The sequence below is a fragment of the Babylonia areolata genome, chromosome 10, assembly GCF_041734735.1.
Source record: "Babylonia areolata isolate BAREFJ2019XMU chromosome 10, ASM4173473v1, whole genome shotgun sequence".
Taxonomy (NCBI): Eukaryota; Metazoa; Mollusca; class Gastropoda; order Neogastropoda; family Buccinidae; genus Babylonia; species Babylonia areolata.
In genome coordinates this window covers 7,748,136-7,767,316 of record NC_134885.1, presented here as the reverse complement: position 1 = coordinate 7,767,316, position 19,181 = coordinate 7,748,136, and the positions used below count along the sequence as shown (strand labels likewise).

General features: G+C 40.1%; 1 protein-coding gene across 1 annotated transcript; it reads left to right on the top strand.

Moving 5' to 3' along the window:
• The first annotated feature begins 1,551 nt into the window (after positions 1 to 1,551).
• Positions 1,552 to 15,939, top strand: LOC143286751 (protein adenylyltransferase Fic-like). The gene is made up of 4 exons (XM_076594485.1): positions 1,552 to 1,823; positions 3,638 to 4,182; positions 8,718 to 8,813; positions 9,877 to 15,939. The coding sequence occupies exons 1-4, from the start codon at positions 1,634 to 1,636 to the stop codon at positions 10,348 to 10,350; spliced, it is 1,305 nt and encodes a 434-aa protein (XP_076450600.1). The 5' UTR covers positions 1,552 to 1,633; the 3' UTR covers positions 10,351 to 15,939.
• The last annotated feature ends 3,242 nt before the right edge of the window (positions 15,940 to 19,181 follow it).

Here is a 19,181-nt window from a genome sequence, read left to right as displayed (position 1 = left end):
CTTTACTTTCAATATAATGGTGTATCAATTAATGAACACAAACTTAGGTTTCATGACAAGAAAGAACTCAACTGAGGACATCTTAAACAAAACTGTATCAAGCACATCATTAACTTCAGCTGGTTGCAGCACACCCAGTCACAACTATTTAACTGCAAGTTCTTCATGCACTTCTTTAATTGGTTTCACTGTTTCCTAGACGAGGGGGTGGAGGGAAAAACTTGGAAACGCACACACACACACACACACACACACACACACACACACACACACACACACACACACACACACACACAGTGTACACAAAGCAAACAGAAACAACACACGCGCGCGCGCGCGCGCGCGCACGCACGCACGCACACACACACACACGTGCGCGCGCACACACACACACACACACACACACACACACACACAGAGCTAGTGTGCACAAACTAGACAGAAACAATTAGCATCTAGGCTAAACAACAACTGCATTAAACTTTTTTCGTGTGTAGTAGCTGGTTCGGTGAACCAGGTAGTCACTGATATCGTCCTGTTCAATGCCAGGCAGATGTGTAATCCGACCATTCTGAGTGTTCATTGGGATCAAGTTCTTACAGAAAAACAAACACACACACGATCGAACGGAATGGGGAGACGTTAAACTGAAGACTACTACTACGGAATGGGGAGATGGGGTACATTGTTATACTGAGTTGTTACAGTTGTTTGATGTTAGTGTTTCCTTCTATATTGTGCCTATGTCTCCCGTTTTAATGCTATATTTTTTCCAATGCTCTGTATCTTTCTCCACACACACACACACACACACACACACACACACACACACACACACACACACACACACACACACACACACACACACACATGCGCACACACACATGCGGACACACGCGCGCACACACATACAACACACACACCATTTTTCACCTTGCCCAATACCGTTCCCTCCACTACGCCCCGCCCTCCACCCCCCCCCCCCTGCCCCCCCGCACTCCCCACCCCCACCCCCCATCCACCCCCCTTTTTTTTCTTTTTTTTTCGTCTAATATCACTTAAAGTGGGAGACGTTAAACTGAAGACTACTACTACGGAATGGGGAGATGGGGTACATTGGAACGAGAAAGGCTGGTTTCAGGGAGAGACTTGTTGAGTTTAGACATACAAAAATGGTATGAATACAGTAATGTTGAAAGCAAGGACTTATATGAAAGTCCGTATGTTCACAGATACGTAGGCAAATCATCCGTGGTGTGTCAAAGGCAGCTCCAAGAACGGGGATTTCCATTTTCTTATTTTATCAGCCAATGAACTATCGCCCAGTACAACTTCTGAAATTGGTAGCTAACATTTTTAGCGTATCTAAACTCCAAATTCACTACACATTCGGAAATGCAAAAGAAAATATCCGTGTTTTATTCTTATAGGAGTTAAGCAGTATTTCTTACTGAAGTATTCAACCACGAGCATAAATACATAGTTTCACTTTTTATTTGATGCCTGCGTGTTACATCACCCAAACAATAACTTCCGTCGAATGTCCAATATGGCGGATTGTCTGACGCCTAGTTCGACCCAACAGCTGAGAAACAGGATTTTGTGGTTGTATGTTACTTCCAACTGTCCCAGTATGAATAAGACGCTGTTGTTATTGTTCCTGTCCATGGGTATTTGTTTAGCATGCCTTATGACATACATGCCGAAGCTGATTGCTCTCATGTTCCCAGTCTCCAATCGGTGGCTTGTTTCCAGTGATGCAGAGATACATCACGAAACGTCAGTTATGTTGCGCGTCAGACAAAAAATACCCATTAATCCCGGTAAGCTGTGTTGCTCTTTGTACTAAACTCGTGAAGTGATAGCACTTTAGTACATATAGATATATTTGCATTAATGTCAAATTCTGAAATATTTTGTGTTTGCTCCAGTATTCATGTGTGTGTGTGTGCGTGTGTGTCACTGTGTGTGTGTGTGTGTGTGTGTGTGTGTCACTGTCAGTGTGTGTGTGTGTGTGTCAAATTCTGAAATATTTTGTGAGTGTGCTCCAGTATTCATATGTGTGTGTGTCACTGTGTATTTAAAAATAATCCGATTCAGCCACAAAAGAGTTTGCTATCCACTCCATAACTCTCCTGGAAAAGGTATAGAAATCAACTGGTCTCTTTAAGTTCTGCTCTGATATATGACTGTCAGGTCGACAATTCTTAGTTCTCTTTATTGTCTGTCAGACCACATCAAACCCCCGACTTCTGTACCAGTTCGAGCAGATGGTCAACTCTTCCTGTGTGTACAGCTCAGAGAGCTAGGGCTCTGCCGGTTGGGGCTTGATCCCGGGGGCCACTTCGGTAGCTGGAAAGGCCTTGTCCTGATGACTGAAACAGTTGATGGCTTCCCCCCCCCAACCCCCCCGCCAACCCACCCACCCACCCACCACTAGGCCCACCATTCTACCCCCTCCATTCCATCACCTAGGAAGGTGGGTCATGCTGCTGCGCTCCTCCCCATTATGGTGTCAGAATGGTCAACGTGATGACTGTGGACTCCTAACAGGAAGAAGAAGAAGAAGAGAGTGTCAATAGGGAATGTCTTCCAAAGCAACTAACTTTGAGCTACCACTATTGTATCAGTACCAACTTCAAACGGTTAAAATTAGTTATGAGTAACATGCTTAGTGAATAACTTTGTCCATTGTATAGTTATTCTACCTAAACATAGAGACTAGTAAACCATTAACTTGCACTGTAATTGCACTGGAGGAAGGGGTGATGAGTGGAGGGAAGACTTATTTGCATATTAGGTATGTTTGTATTTCTATAACCCATCATTAATATTACTATCATTGTCATTTATATACCATGCATTTTCTAATTCTAGACGTGAAGAAGGAAGCTGTTGTCACTCTGAACATAGTGACATTTGTTATCTCTAGTGCATTGTATTCAATGCCTTCTTCTTTTTATCATCTTCATCATCATCATCATCATCATCATCATTATTATGTATAAACCATGTATTTTCCAGGCATGGTGAAGGAAGTTGTTGTCACTCTGAACATACTGACATTTGTTATCCCTGTTTTGTGCATTGTATTCTAATTTTCTGTGCTTGTTTTTTTGTTGTTTTTTTTTTTGTTTTTTGTTTTTTTTGCTGCCCCATCATCTGCACCGTTTCAGTGGCATTACTCCCATGCCGCTCATTTAGATTCCCCCATACATGGCCACACCCAGGTTCATCCGTCACAGTTAGAGCGTCGGCAGTCCGCAGGGAACCATCGATGTTAGGTCGCCAGGAGGCCACACACCAGAGGAGACCCTACACTGCTGCTGAGTCACTTCGGTGGTGTTCAGTGGTGCCTGTTCTGATTTAACGTACTTAGGACACCACCTACTAAGCCCCCTACTAACAACAATATTGGCTTAGTTAATCGTTATTATCATTCTTCTTCTTTTTTTTCTTCCCTTTATTTCCCCCTTCTTCTTCTTCGTCTTCTTCTTCCCCTTCCCTTCTTCTTCTTCTCCATTTCCTCCTCCTCCCTTTTCTTCTTCTTCTGCCTCTGCTGCTTCTTCTTCTTATTATTCTGCTTCTTGTTCTTGTTCTTATTGTTATGTGTATTTACATACCACATATCTTCCAGACGTGAAGAAGGAAGCGGTGGCTGCCCTGAACATCGCCCTGGACCTGCAGGAGCAGGGCAAGACGGAGCGGGCTCTCAAGATCTTCCAGCATGCCCTGGCCCTCGACCCCTCGCACGCTGACATCCTGGCAGCCTACGGGGAGTTCCTGGAACTGCACATGCAGGATGTGATGCGGGCCGACCACTACTATAAGATCGCCCTGGGGATCAGCCCCCGCCACCGCAAGGCCCTGGCCAACATCCAGCGCACCGGCCCCCTAGTGGAGGAGATTGACCAGAAGCGCTTCAACCGCATTGACCAGAAGCGAACCCTGTTCTACACCGTTCCGGCCAACCACCCGGCCCTGAGGCGTGCCAAGAAGGAGGCCTACTTTGCCCACATCTACCACAGCAACGCCATCGAGGGCAACACGCTGACGCTGATGCAGACGCGCTCCATCATCGAAACGCGGGTGGCGGTGGGGGGCAAGAGCCTGCTGGAGCAGAACGAGGTGCTGGGGCTGGACGCGGCGCTCAGCTACATGAACAGCACGCTGGTCGGCCGGGTGAGAACGCTCTTGTCGGTTCTGTTGTTATTTGATAATGGTTTTGCAGAGTGATAATGTTCTGTTAGTTTTGTTATTTAATGTTGATTTGCATGGTGGGAATGTTCTGTTGATTCTGTTGTTATTGTTTAATGATGATCTGCAGGGTGAGAATGTTCTGTCGGTTCTGTTATTGTTTAACTCACTCGCTGCCATTGTCCGCATATGCGGACATCGTCGGAGAAAGCGTTGGATGCCAATGTCTGCATATGCGGACTTGGATTTTAAAAAGTCGTGCTGTCGGAGTGACGCGTCGGATGCGAAAATCAAAAGCAGATGTGATATCTTACGTCACCTCTGGTCAGCTTTTCATTCACACACGCTGCGTGTGTGTCGCGATAAGCTCAACCGCAGTTGATAACAAAGCGTGCCCCCTGTCAGCTTTGTAAGTTGTTTGACAAGATGGCGTCACGGCGAAGTGTTCGACACGGTCGGAGAGGTGAAATGTTACTCAGCGTCGAAGATGCTTTGGAAATGATCCAAACTGAAGGCTCTGATGTCGAAGGAGATAATGTTGATTCTTCGGACAGTGAATTTGAACCAGATCCCGATGAACTAGAAATAGATTCGGCCGCTGAAGAGAGTATTTACAATGGAGAGGAAAGTGAGGAACATGTGCCAGCAGATGAGACAGACACAGACGACGAAACCACTGAGGAAACGGACGATTTTGCAAGTGTTTTCACCAGTGATTGGACTGACAATTTTTCCTTTTTCCCTCTTGCACATCCCTTCACTGGCATACCAGGTTTGTCAGCTGACTGGCCAGTCAACACCCAGCCGGTTGATTTTTTTTCTTTGTTCTTTGATTTTCATTATGTAGAGACAATATTTTTTTTTGTATGTGTGAATTTCAACTTTCTTCACCACCTGTTCATACTTCATTGCATGCACTAGGTCTTCAGTTCCTCAAATAGTGTTAGAATGTGATGTGGAACATGTTGGTGTACCTTTCTGATGGGTGCAAAAATGCTAAAAAAATACACAAAATATGGATACCGCGATCAACATCAAGATGGCGAGTAAATACTTTGATTTTTTGCACACATATGGAACAACATTCCTTGCATACATATACTAAATATCAATTGTCTGGGTGTTTATTTGTTTTTTTTACAATTTTTTCCCCATCCTATACAAACCCTGGGTTTTCAGGGATTGGCAAGGGCAAAAACTCTTCGCATGGAGTGAGTTAATGATGATCTGCAGGGTGAGAATGTTCTGTCAGTTCTGTTATTGTTAAACGATGATCTGCAGGAAGAGAATGTTCTCTCAGTTCTGTTGTTATTTAATAATGATTTGCAGCGTGAGAACGTTCAGTCAGTTCTGTTATTATTTGATAATGATTTGCGGGGTGAGAATTCTGTCGGTTCTGTTATTATTGTTAGACAAATAATATAAAATAAAATAATAATGTGTGTGTGTCTGTCTGTCTGTCTGTGTGTGTGTCTTTGTGTGTGTATGAGAGACAGAGACGGAAAGGCAATGTATGTGCATGTGTACTGATGTCCATCATTACATGGCTGCATTTATATTATTCTTACATCTTGAAGTTGAACAACTGTGTAAATTTTCCTACCTTTTTAAAGTCAGTCTGTCACATATTTTTCAGCTTTTTTTTTTTTTTTCAATGGTAATACTAAAAGGTAGTTCTTTATGACTTTAGTGCTAAGCCTTTTTTTTTCCCCACTATTATAAATCAACTATCTTTAAAAAAAAAAAAAAAAAAAAGTTCTATTAAAAATATTAAAGTATGATTTAGAAATTATTATGAATTGATTATCTTAATTTAAATTTTTAAAAAAGAAAAAAAAAAACCCAAGAAAGACATCAGTGAACTTCAAGCTCTCTTCCAGAATACAACTACTGGACAGTCCAGTCTAGCTAGAAATGAGTGTTTGGAGGAGGGGGGTAGAGGAGGTGCAAGGTAATGTGTGTGGTGTGTGTGTGTGTGTTGGAGCTCATGTACGTTTATATGTATTTGACTGTGCTTTCATATCTGTGAAACTGCATGTTTGGTGCATATCTGTTATGCATGTGTGGGTGTATGTGTGAATGTGTGTCTTCATGTTTTACATTTATTTGCTTATTTATCATCATTGTTGTCTTATTTATTTATTTATTTATTTATTATTATTATTATTAATAAATATTATTACTACTACCTTTTTTATATTATAATTATTATTTATTTATTTATTTATTTATGTAAGCTTATCTATTATTTATTCACCTTCTTTTTTTTTTCCTCAAGGCCTGACTAAGCACGTTGGGTTACGCTGCTGGTCAGGCATCTGCTTGGCAGATGTGGTGTAGCATATATGGATTTGTCCGAACGCAGTGACGCCTCCTTGAGCTACTGAAACTGAAACTCAGTCTAGCTGCAAGTGCAAGTGGGATGGTGGATGAGTGTTTAAACTGTCATGTTTCTGTGCTGTCATTCACACAAAATACACACTTTTTTTTTTCCTCTCAGGTATTTTCTGTTCTTCTTCTTCTTCTACGTTCGTGGGCTGCAACTCCCACGTTCACTCGTATGCATACGAGTGGGCTTTTACGTGTATGACCGTTTTTACCCCGCCATGTAGGCAGCCATACTCCGCTTTCGGGGGTGTGCATGTTCTTGTTTCCATAACCCACCGAACACTGACATGGATTGCAGGATCTTTAATGTGCGTATTTGATCTTCTGCTTGCATATACACACGAAGGGGGTTCAGGCACTAGCAGGTCTGCACATAAGTTGACCTGGGAGATCGGAAAAATCTCCACCCTTTACCCACCAGGCACCGTCACCGTGATTCGAACCCGGGACCCTCAGATTGAAAGTCCAATGCTCTATCCACTCGGCTATTGCGCCCGTCGATTTTCTCTAATTTCTGAAGCTGAGATTTGAGTATATTCTTAGAATCTGAGAGAGGTGACTGCTAGCATGAAGCAGATGCCCCAGATTGCCTTGTGGTGGGAAGACAGATATTGATCAGAAAAAAAAAGGGTTTTGTATTTATAATTGAAAGGATCAGTACTTAGTCATTACAGAAATTTATGTATAATGTATGTGTGTGTATATATATGTGTGTATGTATATAATGTGTGTATCATTTGTATGTGTGTATATATATATATATATATATATATATATATATATATAATATGTGTGTGTGTGTATAATATACATGTATGTGTGCGTGTGTGTGTGTGTGTGCGTGTGTATGTATGTGTGTGCATCTGTATCACAGGTAATTCTGTATAATGACAAGAAAAGCAAGATTTTACTGTATGAATGCAGCTATTGTGGAATGGATGGATGGGAGAAGAGGAATAAAGACTGCTATGTACAGAAACAAAAAAGTCATTACAGAAACAGGAATCACTTTGATGTTGTGAACATATTTTTTCTGTACACATTTTTTTTTTAGTATTGGGATTCTTTTGAAATATTTGTTATTGGTTTTAAATATGTCTTATATATATTCTGCTGAGGCATAGTTTGGGGAGGGGTAATAACATTGATTTTAAGTATGGTGGTTTTAGATGTCTGTTATGTAACCATTGTGATCTATAGTACTGGTTTTACGTAGTGAGGATGGTTTTTATTTATGTAGTGTGGTAGGTTGGTTTTTTTTGTTTTTTTAAAATTTTTTAAAAAGTATTCTGGTGTTGTTAGTGTTAAATATTTCCTGACATGTGCATTGATTAGGTATTGTGGTGCATGGTATGTTTGATGGAGTGTAATGTTGTGTGCAGAGATTTTTGGGTGTGACTGAACATACTTCAGTGTTTAGTTGCGTGCATGTGATGGGTCATGATTTGTCCTTTGAGTGTTTAAATGCATGTTTTTTTTACTCATCAAGTTTGGTACTGTACATCACAATTGTTTTGCATTTGAATGGCACTATTTTAGCTGCTCAACCCTCAGCAGGTTCCCCATGTCGATGCAGAAAAATGAAGAAAATGTACAGAAGTTGACCGGGTTTTTTTTCCTCCAAATTGACACGTGGGGACACTGCTGGAGAGACTGTGGAAGTCAGTTCCCTTTGCTTGCGGTTTTTGCATAATTTATTTATGCAAGGAACAGGTACACTGTTTTGATGAAACAAAATTTTTATCCCAGTGCAATGATGCTCAGTCCCCGGACTGAATGAGTTACAATACAATACACACACAATACACAAACTTTATTGTCTATACTTTGGTACAGAGATTTTCTTTTTGACAGCAGCACATCTCCAACATAAGAAGAAAACAACAAACAAATAAAATGAATAGAAAATAAAAAGATAAATTAAATGGCACCATATGGAAATAGCTATATACAAATAAACTCTAGAACGTACGTTACCAGATTACCAAGAAAAATACAAAATAGAAGTAAGACACTGTGCTCGCCAACAGGCTCCGACAGAGTCGCGCCCCTTGGATTATTGTTCTTCTTATTATTATCGTTATTGTTATTATCATTGTTATTATCGTTAATATGTTATGTTTTGCTGGCAGGTGGGTCGTCTGACTCTTCAGGATCTGCTGGACATTCACCTGCGAGTGCTGGGATTTGTGGACCCTCCACAGGCTGGTCGCTTCCGTTTCACACAGGTCTTTGGGTTTCTCTTTTTTTTTTTTTTTTTTTTTTTTTGTATGATAGTATTTTTATTGTTATTATGATGTATTAATGATCGTGTTGTTTTAGATAGTCGGTTTTTCTGGGTTTTTTTTTTTTTTTTTTAGAATAATATTTTTTATTCAGTTATCACAATGTATAACGATCGTGTTGTTTTAGATTTTTTTTAAATGTTCAATCATTATGATGTATAATGAACAGAACCACATTCATTGAACGATAGAAAACAAAGTATAACAAACAAATTCAATTATTCAGTTATTATTATGTATAACGAACAGAACCACACTGATCGCTCAGTAGAAAACAAAGTATAGCGAACAGAACTACATTCATTGAACAATAGAAAACCAAGTATAATGAACAGAACCACATTCATTGAACAATAGAAAACAAACAGTAACAATAGCAAGGGAAAATGAAATAAATAGGTTGAAAAAAAAAAAAAAAAAAGCTCTGTAAAGCAGACAACACTGTTGCATTAGAAACTGGTCCAGATATGTAACTGGTACTTGTACATGTGCGTATTGTGTGGAGAGCATTAACGTGAATAATATCATAGACATGTGCATTATTGTTATTGGTTTTTTTTTTGTTTTGTTTTTTAAATTCACAGCACAGAATAACTCGTACAGCAGGATCACTGTAAATCTGATTAAAGTGTGTGTGTGTGTGTGTGTGTGTGTATTCATATATTCATATATATATATATATATATATATATATATATATATATATATATATATATATATATATATTCATATACAAGTATATATATTATAATTAATAACAATGTTGGCATATACAAGGTAGAATCATGCACAGGTACACCATTTCCTTGGGATAACTTAGTACAACAAGAAAAAAATCACAAGTCAATTTCAACAAGGTTTTGGTATGGATACATTCTTTATGAAGTTCAGATTGTTTTGACTTCATGAAATGTTTTCATTTTCTGTTTTATACTTACTGTTTGGGTCTTTTAAAAAAAAAAAAAAAAATCCCTGTGTTTGGTTGTGTCCTACGTTCACCACACAGGTCTACGTAGGGGAGTTCACCCCGCCACCCCCAGTGGATGTCCCCCTCTTGATGGACGAGTTCGTTGCATGGCTCAACTCCGAGGAGGTCTTCAGCATGCACCCCATCGAGTTCGCAGCCCTGGCCCACTACAAGCTGGTGGTCATCCACCCCTTCTACGACGGCAACGGGAGGACCTCGCGCCTGCTGATGAACCTCATCCTCATGCAGGCCGGGTTCCCGCCGGTGGCCATTGAGGTGGAGGAACGCCTGCGCTACTACGAGACGCTGGAGCTGGCCAACAACGGGGACATCCGCCCCTTCATCCGCTTCATTGCCGAGTGCACGGAGAGGACTCTGGACGAGTACTTAGCGGCCACCATGGAGCCAGGGGGAGGCCACCATGACCACCACTCCCTGCAGCAGGAGTCAGACCATCGAAGGAACGCGTCGTCGCAGAGGCAGAGGATTATCTACGTGGACAACGAAGAGTGATTGTGTTCTTTAAATTTGTTTTTGGTTTTTGTTTGATTTTTTTTTTTTTTAATCCAGAAGGGTAGGTGTGTGTTGTGAGTGAGTGGGTATGTGTGTATGTGTTGGAGTGAGTGAGTGACAGAGTGTGTGTGTGTGTGTGTGTGTGTGTTTGTATGACCCCAGCAGCAGGAAATCGGACGAGAAGAAGAACACTTTGCAGTGACAGACGATTGGAGAAACGTGTCGTCCCAGCGGAAGTAGCGGCAGAGGATTATTTATGTTGATAACGAGGATAATGAAGACTGATTGTGTTCTTTTTGTTTATTAATTTGTTTTCATTATTACCTTTTTGTGGGGGTTTTAAAATAATCCAGAAGGGTAGGTGTATGTGTTGGTGAGTGAGTGTGTCACTGTGTGTGTGAGCGAGTGTGTGTTTATTTGTATGTGTGCGTGCGTGCTTGTGTGTGTGTGTGTGTGTGAGTGTGTGTAAATGAGTATGTGTGTGTTTGTGTTTATGTGTCCCTGCAGCATGAAATTGGACAAGAAGAAGAACACTTTGCAGTGACATACGATTTTTTTTTTTTTTTCAACTTGAAAATAATCCAGCAGGGGAGATGTGTGAGTGTGTGTGTGTGTGAATCTACAAAAAACAAACAAACATGAAGTTTAAATAATTTGCTGCAATGTCTTGAATGTAACTTGGACTCTGTGTGTGTGTGTGTTTGTGTGTGTGCTTGTATGTGTATATGCTTGTGTGTATGTATGTGTTAATATGTCTGTGTGTGTGTGTTTGCAAACATGAATTTTTAACAGTTTGCCACAAAAATTTGAATGTAACTTGCACTGTGCACATGCTTTGAAAAAGGTCAGTCATGAATTTGATCTTCTGTCGTTTCCAGGCGGCATTGCAAGGAAGCACTTTAAGACATGGTTATCCCACATCATCAGAAAGCATGGGGTTGTTGGCTGGGAAAGGTGTAACTTAGTTATTTAAGTCATACCTCAGATGTACGACATTCCAGAACAAATTTGACAAAAAATTCAGGACCACTATGGAGAACATGTGTCTGTCAGCGAGAACACGTTCTACTCATAGACTTATAAAAGGCACACACACACACACACACACACACACACACACACACAAACAAACCACCAACAAACATTTTTGTTGACCAGTTTGGACTACTTAATGTGGAGTTTGGAAAGAAAAGAAAATAAAAAAGTTCAGCCGTGTGACCTTGACCTTGAATCAGTGTCAGGTCAGCAGGTCAGTTTTAGTATGTGTGCTTATTTTTTTTTTTCCAAAGCTGTTCAGTTGACATTCTCTGTGGACAAAAAGTTTAATGTTTTTTTTGGTGTTTTTTTGATTGTTGGTGGGGTTTTTTTTTTTTTTTTTTTTTTTGGTATACTTTTTCCTTTTTTTAAGTGATCGGCTGAAGGTAATTTGAATTTTGTTTCTGTAATTTTCTTTGTCTGTGGTGTGTGCTGAATAAGATCTGACACATGGTCGATCCACTTTAGGCCATTTTTATTTTGAAAAAAAAAGATTAAATATATTTTTAGATTTTTTATTTATTTATTTATTGTTTTGTAATCCATTTATAGGACAGCTGGTTCAGACATATGCCATAGTTTTCCCGGACGTTTTGCATCGTTGGGTACAGAGAGTGTAATTTGTTGAAATTAGACATTTGACAAATCCCAAATTAAATATAAAAAACAACAACAAAAACTTAAACAAATGACTCAAAGAAATTCTTGCAAATTCCACTTTTTCATTTTCATTTCGCTCCTTCTTTGTTTGAATTCATGTCTTTGATATTTAGGGTAGCTCATAAGACTCATGTTCAAAACACTTCTTCAGTTGTCAAAAAGTTCTAATCGATGTGGTGAAAAGCTCACAGGTATATTGTATGGAAGGGAAGTAACTTGTTCAGCCTCCTCAGAGCGATAGAAGAGGAAACAGATTAACTGGGTTGCTGAAACCATAGCACTTCAGAATTGGCTGAATAGTTTAACACATTCAACCCTTGGTACTTTACATCCTTGGTAGGTTTCCATGCCATATTGTTGTGGAAAAAAATGCAGAAAATATACTGCATTTCCTCCAAATTACATGTGGACACATGTAAGAAATTTTGTAAAAGTTGATTCCCTTCCCTTGGGGTTTGTGCATATGTGTAGAAACGAGAAAACCACTTTAATGAGACAGATTTTTATGCCAGAGGAATGCTCAGACATAGGACAATGAGTTAAGCAAGGGTCTTGTGAGTCCAGAGATTATTCCACTGCAGAACTCCAGAGAAGAATCCAGGCCCTGGAAATGAGATGCTTCCGCAAGATCCTGAACATTACATACAAAGACCACATCACAAATGAGGAAGTGAAAAGAAGAGTCCAAAACGCCATTGGCCCATTCAAAGACCTGCTAACCACAGTGAAGGAACGCAAGCTCCGCTGGTATGGACACGTCACACGATCAGACGGCCTAGCCAAGACCATCCTGCAGGGTACCGTACAAGGAAGGAGGAAGAGAGGCAGACAGAGAAAGCGGTGGGAGGACAACATCAAAGAGTGGACGGGCCTGCCATTTGCCACAACTCAAAGGGCCGCTGAGGACCGAGGCAGGTGGCGCGAGCTGACCAGGCAGTCATCCATGGTGCCCCAACGACCCACCCACGGGTCAAGGGATAGATGATGATGATGATGAGTAGGAATTTATATTTGTATATGTTATATTCACAGATCTGTCAAGCAACACAAGCAAGGCAAAATATGAAAAACAAAAATGGTATCAGGGCTGTCATTAAGGGAGGAAGCTGATTCAGTACAAATTCTGAAGAAACAGAAAGATTATGTGACTGAAATTGTCTTAGGAGCAAAATGTTACTTCTGCAAGAGAAATTTGGTTCATGCTTTTCTAATGATCGAAGTCCTCCTCCAGATTTTATATTATTCAAAGAAAATAACATTTTCAAGTCTTTCATGTAAATATACAACATTTGTGCATATGTGTATGTATATATAAAAATCTGTAGGTGCATTCATTGACATATCTTGCGTGAACTTCCTTTGCTTATTCAGTGTGTGTGAACTCGTCTGCAAAGTACAGGAAGGGGTAGCTCCGCCAAGGAAAATACTGGGTCTCCTTTCAATCTGCTGTGCAAGAGAAGAGACCTGACTGGTATATTGATTGTGCCCAACACTCAGCTTATATCTTAGATTGACGTAAGCATACAGTTGGGCCAACAGCAAAGTGAGAGCTGTATGATCAGTGGTTCCTCCATTGCAATGGGAATTCGTTTACAGCTTGGTCTTTTGTGAAGGACTATGACCTCTCGAACTAGGAGGCAAGATTGCACTGTCTCTTAGTGTTGCAGCATTGGGGGCTAGTTAGCCTTTTGGAACCATCCCTATGCCGACTGTCCTAAAACCCAAGTGGCCGAGAGAGCGGGAATGTTACTTGGGCAAGACACTCTCCACTGTAATCAAATTCTTGTCCAGATAGTTTGGACAGCAGTTGCCTCCTCTGCTGTTCTGGTCATAGTTGGACATGTCTGACTGTCATACAATGAGACTGTGGAAGATATGTCCTTAAATTTTCCGACCTACAAAACTTGCCAGGGCATACACAATGCGACATGTGGCAAGAGTTCATCTATTGCAGCTCTGACTTAACTCTCTCCACACGAACGGCGAAAGAGACGACGTTAATAGCGTTTCACCCCAATTACCATCATCAAAATATTGCAAGCGGAACGCTCTTATACTGAAGAGGTGAATGTTGACAAGGAATACCACAATTCTGACGACGGAAGCTAACGGTTGTGTCATTGAGACACCCACTGAACATCCAAGGGGTCTGTGTAGAGGAGAAGAGAGGACTGGCCGTACTGAGTGAGTTAAAAGTCAGTTGTAAATGAACTTTTAGAATGGTTTTCCATACTTTATAGATCAATGGAAGGTTCTGATCTGCTGACCTTGTATATACGCATATATGTATATTTCTTTACAGATATAAGTGTGATTTTGTGATCTTTTTTATTTCCATGACTTCATGCTATTATTCACCTGCTACTCAGGTTCAATATTCTATAAGAATCCAGCTTGCCAAGGTCATAGAAATCCATTGATTGTTATAACAATACAGTATGATATATGAGTGCAGCATGCATAATCCATCACTGGTTGTGGATCCAAGGCTTCATGTTTTTGGGTTTTTTTTTCATTCTCTGTTTAGCTTTGATTTTCTTTAAAGGGTCTGGCTTAATAAAAGAAAATGTTTTAATTGGAAAGAAAATGTGTCATCTCTTTATATTGTTGCACTTTGTAACCAGATAAGAATTTCTATCATGTGGGTGAAAAGAAAATGTACAGTTATGGGTTATGGTTCGCATGTTCATACAACAGTAATTATATCAGGTGTATGCAGTCACGCTCTCAGGCTTGCATTCATCCACACACACACACACTCACACACGCGTGTGCACTCACGTGAGAACACGCGCGCGCACACACACACACACACACACACAGAGAAATGCAGCAACTGTGCCCCCCTCTCTCCCTAAGTCCTCCACCTGCATTCTACCTCTCTCCCCCTTCTCCCCCTTTCCATGTACCCCATCCTTTCCCCCCCCCCCTTGCATTTTTATTCAGGCAAACAAAAAAAAACCTTCAGTTTTAATGAACTGTGCAGATTGTAAAAACCGTTTTAGCCATCACCTTGTAGAAATATTCGATTCTTACCAAAATCCAGAGCTTATGCCAGTTAGTGTCAGAGATCAAGAGATAGAGATGTATGTATCTGTCAGTGTTTTTGTCTTCTTTTTTTCTGTGCATGTTTTTGTTTGTTTGTTTGCTTTTTGGTGCTCGAGAATTTTGTTTTCTATTTTTTTTTATGATGTTTTGGTGATGCAGATGCTGCTATGAGGATTCATTTAAGTTTGGGACTGGTTTGACAAGGCTGTGTAGTAGTCTTCAGTTTAACGTCTTCCACTTTAAGTGATATTAGATGGGGAAAAAAAAAAAAGGGGGGAGGGGTGGGGTGGGGGGTGGAGGGCGGGGCGTGGTGGTGGGAACGGTATTGGGCAGAGGGTGAAGAATGGTGTGTGTGTATGTGTGTGTGCGCATGTGTGTGCTTGTGTGTGTGTGGTGTGGAAAGATACAGAGCACTGGAAAAAATAAAACATTAAAAGGGGAGACATAGGCACAATATAGAAGGAAACGCTAACATCAAACAAGTGTAACAACTATAACAAAATAATGTCCAATTGGACTATGCAGCAAACCTTCTGCAACAGCAGATAACATCTTGAAATTGTCAAAAATACATTCAGAAGAATTTTCCGAGAAGTTTGGTACAAGGCTGTGTGTGTGTACTCTCATAGCACACCTCAGCTTTCAACCAGGCTGAGAGATTCCCAAAGACGCATGCATCCGTGAAGTGGATGAATGATCATTGACTGTGTGGTCCCAGTATCGGGGCTCAAGCCCACAGCGCAGTCAGCTCTGGGAAGGAGTCAGTCACAGGATGAAAATAAAAATCCACTTCTGATGGGACATGAACCCACCACCCCCTTCCAGTTAAGCTGTCAGTCTGCTTCTCCTTCTTCTTCTGCGTTCACTCGTATGCACACGAGTGGGCTTTTATGTGTATGACCGTTTTTACCCCGCCATGTAGGCAGCCATACTCCGTTTTCGGGGGTGTGCATGCTGGGTATGTTCTTGTTTCCATAACCCACCGAACGCTGACTTGGATTACAGGATCTTTAATGTGCGTATTTGATCTTCTGCTTGCATATACACATGAAGGGGGTTCAGGCACTAGCAGGTCTGCACATATGTTGACCTGGGAGATCGTAAAAATCTCCACCCTTTATCCACCAGGCGCCGTCACCGTGATTCGAACCCGGGACCCTCAGATTGACAGTCCAACGCTTTAACCACTCGGCTGTTGCGCCCGTCATTCTGTCAGTCTGCAATGCTAACCATTTTGCCAGGGCAGCTGCTTCTTCTTCTTCTCCTCCTTCTCCTTCTTCTTCTGCTGCTGCTGCTGCATATTTAGGCTGCAACTCCCATGTTCACTCATGTTTGACTGAGCTTTTACATGCATAACCGTTTTTTACCCTGCCATTTAGGCAGCCATACTCCGTTTTCAAGGGTGTCCATGCTAGGTATGTTCTTGAGTCCATGTCATTGTTGTCTTATTTATTTATTTATTTTTTATTATTATTATTACTACTACTACTACTACTACTACTACTACCTTTTTTATATTATAATTATTATTTATTTATTTACTTTATTTATCTATTATCTATTATTTATTCACCTTTTTTTTTCTTCTTTTTTTTTCTCAAGGCCTGACTAAGCACGTTGGGTTATGCTGCTGGTCAGGCATCTGCTTGGCAGATGTGGTGTAGTGTATATCAATGGATTTGTCCGAACGCAGTGACGCCTCCTTGAGCTACTGAAACTTAAACTGAAACCATAAGTACACAACGAATGCTGACATGGATTACAGGATCTTTGACGTGCGTATTTGATCATTTGCATGTGTATACACGCAAAGGGGTTTCAGGCGCTAGCAGGTCTGCACATATTTTGACCTGGGAGATTGGTAAAATCTCCATCCTTAACGCACCAGGTATGCCAAAACCGGGGAACAAACTCAGGAAACTCTGATGAGGATCCAGTGTTCTTACCATTCAGCCACCTCGTGTATTGTGCCAAGGCGGTTGATCACTGGTTTTATCAGTCTGTGTTACTTAGCTTCGATTGAGTCTGTGAATTTTGTGTACGGTAAATGTTACCAGTAATGTGTAGAACTTTGTGTTTCTGGTGTTTTGTCATGTGGAAATTATATTTCTCTCTGTCTTTTTTTAATTTTAATTTATTTTTTTATTTTTTTATAATAATGTATAATATGGATTTTTGTTCTTTTTTTTGTCTTCATTGACAAAAAAGAGAAAGAAAGAAAAAAAAAAACCCCACTGTGAAAGCAGAAAAATGTTACTTAGCTGGGAGGGAACAGATTGAGTTTATGAATCTGTTTACAGTAATTGTTACCAGTAATGTGTAGACCTTTTGTTTCTGGTGCTTTCCTATGTGGAAATTTATATCTCTCTCTTTTTTTCTTCTTTTTTTTTCTTCTTTTTTTTGTAATGTATGATACGGACTTTTGTTCTTCATTTTTTTGGCGTACGTTCAGTCTTCATTGACAAAAAAGTGAAAGAAAAAAACCCACTGTGAAAGCAGAAAAATGTTACTTAGCTGGGAGGGAACAGATTGAGTTTATGAATCTGTGTACAGTAATTGTTACCAGTAATGTGTACAGTAGAGCTTTGTTTCTGGTGCTTTCTAGTGTGGAAATTTATATATCTTTTGTGTGTGTGTGTGTGTGTGTGTAATATATAATATGGATTTTTGTTCTTCATTTTTTTAGCATTCAGTCTTAATTTACAAAAAAACATTTTTTAGGCATTCAGTCTTGATTGACAACAACAATAACAAAAAAAAAAAAAAGTGAAAAAGAAAGTGACAAAAACAAACAGAGATTGATATATGTGCTGTGGAAAAAAGAGAGGTCTGGTACAGTGGTTGGCTGTCTCCTGAAAAACTTGTGATTTATGCCTGTGAAGAAGAGTGATTTTCCCACAGAAATTTGCTTGTTTGTGATGTCAGCGAGTAACACCACAGTATGATTGCTATGTGTGTAAGTAGTCTGATGTGCAGTGTTTTTTAACACTCCCTTTACTTCCATGTCGAGAGGTATTAGCTGTTGTGATAATGCTGATATTCTCTGTCTTGCAGACTAAAGGGGGTTAACATTCAGATGTGTGTTTATGTTTGTTTGTTCTTTTGGCTAACGCCTATCCACAATTGTGATTTGAGATGATAATTTGTCTACTATGTGTGTATGTTTGTGCATGTGTGTGTGTGTGTGTGTTTGTGTGTGTGTGTGTGTGTGTGTGAAATTGTCATTGGAAGGATTTTGAAATGTTTTTATTTATCCACCATATCAGCTTAAAGACATATGCACCATGAGAAACCATACATGAATGACTTCAGTAGGCATGTAACAGTTAAGATTTTTTTGTATAAAGAAACCAGTTATCAGTTTTCAAACTTGGCAAATTTTCAGTTTTTACAAGGAAGATGGAAAAAGAAAAAACCAAACCAAGCAAAACAAGACAATACAACACATTGTCAGATATCACCTTAATAAGACACACTGTCACACGACAGATTTTTTTTTTTTTTTTTTTTTTTCAGAGAAGTCATTGTTCTCTTCTCTTTCGTAAGGATTGCATGCTTGTCACATTCGGGTGCTTTACGTTTGAAACTGACAAAACAGCACTTCCTTTTTCAGTATTTAAAGAGGTTGAGGGTTGACAGAAATGTCGAGTTGCCAGTTTCAGATCTTTCTGAAACTGTTTAGACAGTGCAAAGGGTTTGGTTGATCATGTTTTGTTGCTGAGTGTGAAGACTGTTGTGTATGATTCGTTGCCGGTTGATTATGTTTTGTTGCTGAGTGTGAAGACTGTTGTGTATGATTCGTTGCCGGTTGATTATGTTTTGTTGCTGAGTGTGAAGACTGTTGTGTATGATTCGTTGCCGGTTGATTATGTTTTGTTGCTGAGTGTGAAGACTGTTGTGTATGATTCGTTGCCGGTTGATTATGTTTTGTTGCTGAGTGTGAAGACTGTTGTGTATGATTCGTTGCCGGTTGATCATGTTTTGTTGCTGAGTGTGAAGACTGTTGTGTATGATTCGTTGCTCGATACTTGTAACCTACATGTTGAAACAAAACGATTGTTATATTGAATGTAATGCTCTGGTGCAAT

Bases quoted from the DNA above. Each gene is read 5' to 3' on its own strand.
- LOC143286751 (XM_076594485.1), top strand. From the start codon at position 1,634: ATGAATAAGACGCTGTTGTTATTGTTCCTGTCCATGGGTATTTGTTTA. The intron at 1,824-3,637 runs GTAAGCTGTGTT...CATATCTTCCAG, and splicing joins AAAAATACCCATTAATCCCG to ACGTGAAGAAGGAAGCGGTG. The intron at 8,814-9,876 runs GTCTTTGGGTTT...TTCACCACACAG, and splicing joins GTCGCTTCCGTTTCACACAG to GTCTACGTAGGGGAGTTCAC.